General features: G+C 43.0%; 1 protein-coding gene across 1 annotated transcript in view; it reads left to right on the forward strand.

Moving 5' to 3' along the window:
- The window catches only part of kcnn3 (potassium intermediate/small conductance calcium-activated channel, subfamily N, member 3), a 267,632-nt gene that overhangs the window by 95,507 nt on the left and 160,262 nt on the right, over positions 1-11,863 (forward strand). The window contains 1 exon segment of the mRNA XM_062029641.1: positions 2,803-2,898. Within this exon segment, the coding sequence (XP_061885625.1) occupies positions 2,803-2,898 (96 nt within the window).

Raw genomic sequence — 11,863 nt, forward strand, 5'->3', positions numbered from 1 at the left:
CTGTAGCAATTTCATGTCTTCCTTTGAGCGATATTTCCCGCATCTACTTTGTTTTAGCAATCAAGAATATTACAGTTGTTTGTATCCGTCTTTGTGGGGACATTGTTGATTGTCATGTCATGTTCAGATGTACATTGCCTTTGCTCCACAGTAAGTCTTTGCTGTCGTCCAGCATTCTGTTTTTGTTTGCTTTGTAGCCAGTTCAGTGCATAGCCTTCCCTAAACTTCAATGCCTTTTCTTAGGGGCACTCACCTTTTGTTTATTTTTGGTTTAAGCATTAGACACCTTTTTACCTGCACGCTGCCTCCCGCTGTTCCCGACATCTACAAAGCAATTAGCTACTTGCCGCCACCTACTGATATGGAAGAGTATTACACGGTTACTCTGCTGAGCTCTAGACAGCACCGACACTCAACAACAACACATCATTTGCAGACTATAATTACTGGTTTGCAAAAAATATTTTTAACCCAAATAGGTGAAATTAGATAATCTCCCACGGCACACCAGACTGTATCTCACGGCACACTAGTGTGCCGCAGCACAGTGGTTGAAAAACACTGGATTAGAGACAGGTGTGACCCGAACGCAAGAGACAGGTGAAAATCATAAGTCGTCATGGAAACTAAAACAAACAAGGGAGCGCAAACAGGAACTAAAAGAGTCCAAAAGCTAACAAAAACTAACAAAAACATAATCCAGGCCACAGATCATGACAAATATAAATTGAAAAGGATTTGCAAATCATTGTATTCTGTTTTTATTTATGATTTACACAACGTGCAATCTTCACTGGTTTTGGGTTTTGTAGACTGTTGTTTTTGCTGTTGTTGTTTCATGTCGCTTAGCGATAATGATGACGTAATACTACCGTACATGTCAACATGAATGGACCCGTATTTCATAGAAAAGGAACTCTGTGGGTATCGGATTATATTTCGACGAAAGTGGTCGACATGGAAGTTAATAAATTAGTCGACCTTGACAAAGTTAAAGGCCTACTGAAACCCACTACTACCGACCACGCAGTCTGATAGTTTATATATCAATGATGAAATCTTAACATTGCAACACATGCCAATACGGCCGGGTTAACTTATAAAGTGCAATTTTAAATTTCCCGCGAAACTTCCGGTTGAAAACGTGTATGTATGATGACGTATGCGCGTGACGTCAATAGTTGAAACGGAAGTATTCGGACACCATTGAATCCAATACAAAAAGCTCTGTTTTCATCGCAAAATTCCACAGTATTCTGGACATCTGTGTTGGTGAATCTTTTGCAATTTGTTTAATGAACAATGGAGACTGCAAAGAAGAACGTTGTAGGTGGGATCGGTGTATTAGCGGCTGGCTGCAGCAACACAACCAGGAGGACTTTGACTTGGATAGCAGACGCGCTATCCAACGCTAGCCGCCGACCGCATCGATGATCGGGTAAAGTCCTTCGTCGCTCTGTCGATTGCTGGAACGCAGGTGAGCACGGGTGTTGATGAGCAGATGAGGGCTGGGTGGCGTAGGTGGATAGCTAATGTTTTTAGCATAGCTCTGTGAGGTCCCGTAGTTAAGTTAGCTTCAATGGCGTCGTTAGCAACAGCATTGTTAAGCTTTGCCAGGCTGGAAAGCATTAACCGTGTAGTTACATGTCCATGGTTTAATAGTATTGTTGATCTTCTGTCTATCCTTACAGTCAGGGGTTTATTTCTTTTGTTTCTATCTGCAGTTAAGCCCGATGCTATCACGTTAGCTCCGTAGCTAAAGAGCTTCGCCGATGTATTGTCGTGGAGATAAAAGTCACTGTGAATGTCCATTTCGCGTTCTCGACTCTCATTTTCAAGAGGATATAGTATCCGAAGTGGTTTAAAATACAAATCCGTGATCCACAATAGAAAAAGGAGAAAGTGTGGAATCCAATGAGCCCTTGTACCTAAGTTACGGTCAGAGCGAAAAAAGATACGTCCTGCACTGCACTCTAGTCCTTCACTCTCACGTTCCTCATCCACAAATCTTTCATCCTGGCTCAAATTAATGGGGTAATCGTCGCTTTCTCGGTCCGAATCGCTCTAGCTGCTGGTGTAAACAATGGGGAAATGTGAGGAGCCTTTCAACCTGTGACGTCACGCTACTTCCGGTACAGGCAAGGCTTTTTTATCAGCGACCAAAAGTTGCAAACTTTATCGTCGATGTTCTCTACTAAATCCTTTCAGCAAAAATATGGCAATATCGCGAAATGATCAAGTATGACACATAGAATGGATCTGCTATCCCCGTTTAAATTTTAAAAAATTCATTTCAGTAGGCCTCTAAACGTGTTTTGCACTGAGCAGCCAGGTTTTTGCTTCATCCATTTCTGGTTCTTTGGTTTCTTCCTCACACTCTCTCCTTTTTGTAACCGCCGGTGGTGAGTTTCTGTGGTTGGAAAAAAAAAAAAAAAAGCCAAATAAAAAAGTGTGCGTGTCGCTGTTTGCATGTGTCACATCCAGTCCAGTGCACCTGAGCGTTTGAGGTGAGGGCGGGGTTAAGGAAGCCCCTGAAGTGCAATGAGTCGCATTGATTGAAAGCTCCCAGGTGCATTGATTGTAAGCCCCGTGGAAGCAGACAAGCGGAAGATTTAAAGCTCCACAGCAGAGCCCTATTGACAGCTTGAATACTTCTGCTCAGCCTTTGAAAGTCTGTTTGGTAAATGTCGGCCTCGGTCGCCGACGTGCCCTCCAGCAGAAAAGCAGCGAATGTGACTCCAAAATGGACAAACGAGTTGATCTCCTGCTTGTGTTTCTCTCTCTCTCTCCCCCCCCACTCAGAGCTCCATGTATTCTCTGGCCCTGAAGTGTCTGATCAGTCTGTCCACGGTCATCCTGCTGGGCCTCATCATCGCCTATCACGCACGAGAGGTTCAGGTAAGATGTGCTGCGTTCACTTGCTCGTGTCAAGCCGTACACTTTGCATTTGCTGCTTCATTTGTTTGCTCCAAACGGCAGTTTGTTCTTCAACGCCCACCGGTCACAACAGTAGGTACACCTGCGCAGTCTAATAAGATGCAACACCGGCTTTTCCAAAGATAATAAAAGCCCAGTTTTGACTGGAACGTCAACATGAACAGCAGTTTTATATTGGTCGTTAAAGTGCAAAGTGTGAAAATGTAAACACAGAGAAACTTGAGAAAAAATATTTTCTGCAGGTTCAGTGGCAAGACCACCTTTTTTTTTTATATCGACGACGTGTCCAAACATATTGCTGGGTATTGTGGCCAAACAGCTCAATTTTTGTTTTATCTGACCCCAGAACGTTCCTCCAGAAGGTCTTATCTTTGTCCATGTGATGTCAGATGAAACAAAAATAGAGCTGTTTGGCCACAATACCCAGCAATATGTTTGGAGGAGAAAAGGTGAGGCCTTTAATCCCAGGAACACCATTCCTACCTTTAAGCATGGTGGTGGTAGTATTATGCTCTGGGCCTGTTTTACTGCCAATGGAACTGGTGCTTTACAGAGAGTAAATGGGACAATGAAAAAGGAGGATTACCTCCAAATTCTTCAGGACAACCTAAAATCATCAGCCCGGAGGTTGGGTCTTGGTCGCAGTTGGGTGTTCCAACAGGACAATGACCCCAAACACACGTCAAAAGTGGTAAAGGAATGGCTAAATCAGGATAGAATGAAGGTTTTAGAATGGCCTTCCCAAAGTCCAGACTTAAACGTGTGGACAATGCTGAAGAAACAAGTCCATGTCAGAAAACCAACAAATTTAGCTGAACTGCACCAATTTTGTCAAGAGGAGTGGTCAACATTTCAAGCAGAAGCTTGTGGATGGCTACCAAAAGCGCCTTATTGCAGTGAAACTTGCCAAGTGACATGTAAGCAAATATTAACATTGCTGTATGTATACTTTTGACCCAGCAGATTTGCTCACATTTTCAGTAGACCCATAATAAATTCATAAAAGAACCAAACTTCATTAATGTTTTTTGTGACCAACAAGTATGTGCTCCAATCACTCTATCACAAAAAAATAAGAGTTGTAGAAATGATTGGAAGCTCAAGACAGCCATGACATTATGTTCTTTACACGTGTATGTAAACTTTTGACCACGACTGTACATTGCAGCGATTAAACGGTATATAGCAGTATGTTATTTGACATACCGTATTTTTTGGACCGTATTTTTTGGACCATAGGGCGATTATTAGGCGCACTGCCGATGAATGGTCTATTTTTTAGTTTAAAAAAAAATCTTTTTTCATATATAAGGCGCACCAGATTATAAGGCGCACTGCCGATGAATGGTCTATTTTTTATTTAAAAAAAAAAGTTTTTTCATATATAAGGCGCACCGGATTATAAGGCGCATTAAAGGAGTCATATTATCATGATTTTTTTTTTCTAAATGTAAAACACTATCTTGTGGTCTACATAACATGTAATGGTGGTTCTTTGTCAAAATGTTGCATAGATTACATAGACGGTCGCTTCCGGATGCGCTGTTTTGTGGCTCACCTTCGGCAGCGTCTTTTCTCCGTCATCTTTGTCGTAGCGGTGTAGCGTGCAAGGATTTTTCCATTTTTATTGAAATCTGTTAGAGGGATTATTTTCCCTCCTTTGGGCACAATGGCCTTAGACTAGCTTTGGCATTGGTTCTTTTCGAAGTAGATAGACACAATGAGAGCACCAAGTGTTTGTTTGTTCATATATATGCACTCTCACACATGTACTGTATTATTAATAGTGGTGTCATGAAGTACCAGCCTGGAGAAGAAGTGAAGGAGGAGTCAAGTTAACTTTCAGTTTCGGTTCCTGCCAAGACGGTGGGAAAAAAACACGGCAAACGGGCGACCATTTAAAAGACTGCTTCGACCTTCTAATAGTGTTTTTCAACCACACTAGTGTACCGTGAGATACAGTTTGGTGTGCCGTGTGAGATTATTTAATTTCACCTATTTGGGTTAAAAATATTTTTTGCAAACCAGTAATTATAGTCTGCAAATAATGTGCCGTTGTTGAGTGTCGGTGCTGTCTAGAGCTCGGCAGAGTAACCATGTTATTCTCTTCCATATCAGTAGGTGGCAGCAGGTAGCTAATTGCTTTGTAGATGTCGGAAACATGGTTTGTCGTGATCACAATATGCAGATGACAGCGGGAGGCAGTGTGCAGGTAAAAAGGTGTCTAATGCTTAAACCAAAAATAAACAAAAGGTGAGTGCCCCTAAGAAAAGGCATTGAAGCTTAGGGAAGGCTATGCAGAACGAAACTACAACTGAACTGACTGCAAAGTAAACAAAAACAGAATGCTGGACGACAGCAAACACTTACTGTGGAGCAAAGACGGCGTCCACAAAGTACATCCGAACATGACATGACAATCAACAATGTCCCCACAAAGAAGGATAAAAACAACTGAAATATTCTTGACTGCTAAAACAAAGTAGATGCGGGAAATATCGCTCAAAGGAAGACATGAAACTGCAACAGGAAAATACCAACAAAACAGGAAAAAGCCACCAAAATAGGAGCGCAAGACAAGAACTAAAACACTACACACAGGAAAACAGCAAAAAACTTGAAATAAGTCATGGTGTGATGTGGCAGGTGGTGACAGTACACCTACTTTGAGACAAGAGCTGTAGTGATGCATGCTTGGTTATGCTTTAAAGTCATATCCAACGACTTTTTATTGTCAATATCGAGTTTAATTTTTTAATGATTTCTGCTGGTGGTGTGCCTTTGGATTTTTTAAACGCAAAAAATGTGCCCCGGCTAAAAAAAAGGTTAAAAAACACTGTTCTAATACCTCGGTTCATTCGCTCACAGCGCTGGTGTGTTTGTTGTTTGTACTTCCTCCTGTTTTGTAGAATATCGTGTTAAAGGCCTACTGAAACCCACTACTACCGACCACGCAGTCTAATAGTTTATATATCAATGATAAAATCTTAACATTGCAACACATGCCAATACGGCCGGGTTAACTTATAAAGTGCAATTTTAAATTTCCCGCTAAACTTTCGGTTGAAAACGCCTTTGGATGATGACTTATGCGTGTGACGTAACCAGTGAAACAGGAGTATCGGTAGCCCATTGAAGCCAATACAAAAAAGCTCTGTTTTCATCTCAAAATTCCACAGTATTCTGGACATCTGTGTTGGTGAATCTTTTGCAATTTGTTTAATGAACAATGGAGACTGCAAAGAAGAACGTTGTAGGTGGGATCGGTGTATTAGCGGCTGGCTGTAGCAACACAACAAGGAGGACTTACTTGGATAGCAGACGCGCTAGCCAATGCTAGCCGCCAACCGCATCTGTGATCGGGTGAAGTCCTTCGTCGCGCCGTCGATCGCTGGAACGCAGGTGAGCACAGGTGTTGATGAGCAGATGAGGGCTGGCTGGCATAGGTGGAGCGCTAATGTTTTATCGTAGCTCTGTGAGGTCCGGTTGCTAAGTTGCTAAGTTAGCTTCAGCGTCGTTAGCAACAGCATTGTTAAGCTTTGCCAGGCTGAGAATGATTAACCGTGAAGTTACATGTACATGGTTTAATAGTATTGTTGATCTTCTGTCTATCCTTCCGGTCAGGGATTTATTTATTTTGTTTCTATCTGCATTTGAGCCAGATGCTATCACGTTAGCTCAGTAACTAAAGAGCTTCGTCTATGTATTGTCGTGGAGATAAAAGTCACTGTGAATGTCCATTTTGCGTTCTCGACTCTCATTTTCAAGAGGATATAGTATCCGAGGTGGTTTACAATACAAATCCGTGATCCACAATAGAAAAAGGAGAGAGTGTGGAATTCAATGTGCCAGCTTGTACCTAAGTTACGGTCAGAGCGAAAAAAGATATATTTTGCACTGCATTCCAGTCCGTCACTCTAACGTTCCTCATCCACGAATCTTTCATCCTCGCTCAAATTAATGGGATAATCGTTGCTTTCTCGGTCCGAATCGCTCTAGCTGCGTTGAAAACAATAGGAAAATATGAGGAAGCGAACAACTGACTCCGTCACGCTACTTCCGGTAGGGGCAAGGCTTTTTTTTATCAGAGACCAAAAGTTGCGAACTTTATCGTCGTGGTTCTATACTAAATCCTTTCAGCAAAAATATGGCAATATCGCGAAATGATCAAGTATGACACATAGAATGGATCTGCTATCCCCGTTTAAATAAAAAAAAATCATTTCAGTGGGCCTTTAAACTTCAATTCTAGCCCCCTCATCTTTTTAGACAGCCCGGGCGGACTCTCCCCGCCTCCTCATAATCCAGATTAATGTCGCTGCGTAGGTCTGCTCACACCTTGGAATTCCACCCCTCAGGCTCCTGTAAACCGGGAACCCAGGTGTGTGTCGGCGGCGCCAATTAACGTCGTTAACGGGAGTACACCCAAATGGTCCGCGCGTGGCTCCGCACCGAGCAGCTCCGCGTGTCAAGCACGCTGTGGTCCAATAACGACGTGTCGCACACTCGCCGGCACCTCCGGCAGAGACAATCAATCCCGCGCCCCTTCACGCTTCATCATATCTGATGTTGTGTTTTGTCGTTTTTGACTAATACAACAGTGGCGTGCTCATTTAGCCCGGGTACTCATCGGAGGACGTGGTTGCAATCGTTGCACATTGACTATTTATGGGAGCCTTGCGGGACGCTGTGAGTGCCCCCCTCCACCAGCTATTACTCCCCGTCAGCCGAACCACCGCGCCACAATCCTCCATCCAGCCTCATGCTAGTTTAATGCTTTCATTACATCATAGGATGTCCATTACTGCTGCAGCAGCGCCGTCGTTCGCCGTCACGTGACCAGCGGTCGGTACGGAAGGAGAAGTCATTGATAGGAAAATAAAAGGAGTGAGACGCCGCCTCCGCCCACGCTCGACTCACCGCGGAGGCCGCGAGTGACGAGACGTTGAAGAAGCCGCAGCGAGGCTGAGAGATAACGTTCTGTTCTTCTTGTGAAATCTTCCCCTCTGATGGAAAGATAAAGGAAAGCAGTTGCGCTTGTTTTTTTGTTTTTTTTTTCAGTTTCAGTTTATTTGGAACATGCATACGATACAATGTAACTAGAGATGTCCGATACTGGCTTTTTTGCCGATATCCGATATTCCGATATTGTCCAACTCTTAATTACCGATTCCGATATCAACTGATACCGATATATACAGTCGTGGAATTAACACATTATTATGCCTCATTTTGTTGTGATGCCTCGCTGGATGCATTAAACAATGTAACAAGGTTTTCCAAAATAAATCGACTCAAGTTATAGGGGAAAAAAATGCCAACATGGCACTGCCATATTTAAGGCGAGTGCCGCTAAGAAAAGGCATTGAAGCTTAGGGAAGGCTATGCAAAACAAAACTAAAACTGAATAGGCTGCAAAGTAAACAAAAACAGAATGCTGGACGACAGCAAAGACTTACAGCGTGTGGAGCAGACGGCGTCCACAAAGTACATCCGTACATGACAATCAACAATGTCCCCACAAAGAAGGATAGCGTCTAGAGATGTTCGATAATGGCTTTTTTGCCAATATTCCGATATTGTCCAACTCTTAATTACCGATTCCGATATCAACCGATACCGATATATACAGTCGTGGAATAACACATTATTATGCCTCATTTTGTTGTGATGCCCCGCAGGATGCATTAAACAATGTACCAAGGTTTTCCAAAATAAATCGACTCAAGTTATGGAAAAAAAATGCCAACATGGCACTGCCATATTTAAAGGCCTACTGAAATGAATTTTTTTTATTTAAACGGGGATAGCAGATCCATTCTATGTGTCATACTTGATCATTTCGCGATATTGCCATATTTTTGCTGAAAGGATTTAGTATAGAACAACTTTTGGTCTCTGATAAAAAAAAGCCTTGCCCCTACCGGAAGTAGCGTGACGTAGTCAGTTGTTCGCTTCCTCATATTTTCCTATTGTTTTCAACGCAGCTAGAACGATTCGGACCGAGTAAGCGACGATTACCCCATTAATTTGAGCGAGGATGAAAGATTCGTGGATGAGGACGTTAGAGTGACGGACTAGAATGCAGTGCAAAACATATCTTTTTTCGCTCTGACCGTAACTTAGGTACAAGCTGGCTCATTGGAATCCACACTCTCCTTTTTCTATTGTGGATCACGGATTTGTATTTTAAACCATCTCGGATACTATATCCTCTTGAAAATGAGAGTCGAGAACGCGAAATGGACATTCACAGTGACTTATCTCCACGACAATACATCGGCGAAGCTCTTTAGCTACTGAGCTAACGTGATAGCATCTGGCTCAAATGCAGATAGAAACAAAATAAATAAATCCCTGACTGGAAGGATAGACAGAAGATCAACAATACCATTAAACCATGTACATGTAACTACACGGTTTATAATTCTCAGCCTGGCAAAGCTTAACAATGCTGTTGCTTACGACGCTGAAGCTAACTTAGCAACTTAGCAACCGGACCTCACAGAGCTATGATAAAACATTAGCGCTCCACCTACACCAGCCAGCCCTCATCTGCTCATCAACACCCGTGCTCACCTGCGTTCCAGCGATCGACGGCGCGACGAAGGACTTCACCCGATCACAGATGCGGTTGGCGGCTAGCGTTGGCTAGCGCGTCTGCTATCCAAGTAAGTCCTCCTGGTTGTGTTGCTACAGCCAGCCGCTAATACACCGATCCCACCTACAACGTTCTTCTTTGCAGTCTTCATTGTTCATTAAACAAATTGCAAAAGATTCACCAACACAGATGTCCAGAATACTGTGGAATTTTGCGATGAAATCAGAGCTTTTTTGTATTGTTTTCAATGGGGTACCGATACTCCTGTTTCACTGGCTACGTCACGCGCATACGTCATCATCCAAAGGCGTTTTCAACCGGAAGTTTAGCGGGAAATTTAAAATTGCACTTTATAAGTTAACCCGGCCGTATTGGCATGTGTTGCAATGTTAAGATTTCATCATTGATATATAAACTATCAGACTGCGTGGTCGGTAGTAGCGGGTTTCAGTAGGCCTTTAAGGCGAGTGCCGCTAAGAACAGGCATTGAAGCTTAGGGAAGGCTATGCAAAACAAAACTAAAACTGAACTGGCTGCAAAGTAAACAAAAACAGAATGCTGGACGACAGCAAAGACTTACAGCGTGTGGAGCAGACGGCGTCCACAAAGTACATCCGTACATGACAATCAACAATGTCCCCACAAAGAAGGATAGCGTCTAGAGATGTCCGATAATGGCTTTTTTGCCGATATTCCGATATTGTCCAACTCTTAATTACCAATTCCGATATCAACCGATACCGATATATACAGTCGTGGGATTAACACATTATTATGCCTCATTTTGTTGTGATGCCCGCTGGATGCATTAAACAATGTAACAAGGTTTTCCAAAATAAATCGACTCAAGTTATAGGGGAAAAAAATGCCAACATGGCACTGCCATATTTAAGGCGAGTGCCGCTAAGAAAAGACATTGAAGCTTAGGGACGGCTATGCAGAACGTAACTAAAACCGAACTGGCTGCAAAGTAAACAAAAACAGAATGCTGGACGACAGCAAAGACTTACAGCGTGTGGAGCAGACGGCGTCCACAAAGTACATCCGTACATGACAATCAACAATGTCCCAACAAAGAAGGATAGCGTCTAGAGATGTCTGATAATGGCTTTTTTGCCGATATCCGATATTCCGATATTGTCCAACTCTTAATTACCGATTCCGATATCAACCGATACCGATATATACAGTCATGGAATTAACATATTATTATGCCTAATTTTGTTGTGATGCCCCGCTGGATGCATTAAACAATGTAACAAAATAAATCGACTCAAGTTATGGAAAAAAAATGCCAACATGGCACTGCCATATTTAGGGCGAGTGCCACTAAGAAAAGGCATTGAAGCTTAGGGAAGGCTATGCAAAACAAAACTAAAACTGAACTGGCTGCAAAGTAAACAAAAACAGAATGCTGGACGACAGCAAAGACTTAAAGCGTGTGGAGCAGACGGCGTCCACAAAGTACATCCGTACATGACAATCAACAATGTCTCCAGAAAGAAGGATAGCGTCTAGAGTTGTCCGATAATGGCTTTTTGGCCGATATCCGATATTCCGATATCGTCCAACTCTTAATTACCGATTCCGATATCGACCGATACCGATATATACAGGCGTGGAATTAACACATTATTATGCCTCATTTTGTTGTGATGCCCCGCTGGATGCATTAAACAATGTAACAAGGTTTTCCAAAATAAATCGACTCAAGTTATGGACAAAAATGCCAACATGGCACTGCCATATTTATTATTGAAGTCACAAAGTGCATTATTTTTTTTAACATGCCTCAAAACAGCAGCTTGGAATTTGGGACATGCTCTCCCTGAGAGAGCATGAGGAGGTTGAGGTGGGCGGGGTTGGGGGTTCGGGGGGTGTATATTGTAGCGTCTTGGAAGAATTAGTGCTGCAAGGGGTTCTGGGTATTTGTTCTGTTGTGTTTATGTTGTGTTACGGTGCGGATGTTCTCCCGGAATGTGTTTGTCATTCTTGTTTGGTGTGGGTTCACAGTGTGGCGCATATTTGTAACAGTGTTAAACTTGTTTATACGGCCACCCTCAGTGTGACCTGTATGGCTGTTGACCAAGTATGCCTTGCATTCACTTGTGTGTGTGAAAAGCCGTAGATATGATGTGATTGGGCCGGCATGCAAAGGCAGTGCCTTAAAGGCACGCCCCCATTATTGTTGTCTGGGTGGAAATCGGGAGAAATTCGGGAGAATGGTTGCCCCGGGAGATTTTCGGGAGGGGCACTGAAATTCGGGAGGGTTGGCAAGTATGACTGGGAGACGCAACTGCTCTGTACTTCTCCCTACGTCCGTGT

The sequence above is a fragment of the Entelurus aequoreus genome, linkage group LG20 (assembly GCF_033978785.1).
Source record: "Entelurus aequoreus isolate RoL-2023_Sb linkage group LG20, RoL_Eaeq_v1.1, whole genome shotgun sequence".
In the NCBI taxonomy this organism is placed as follows: Eukaryota; Metazoa; Chordata; class Actinopteri; order Syngnathiformes; family Syngnathidae; genus Entelurus; species Entelurus aequoreus.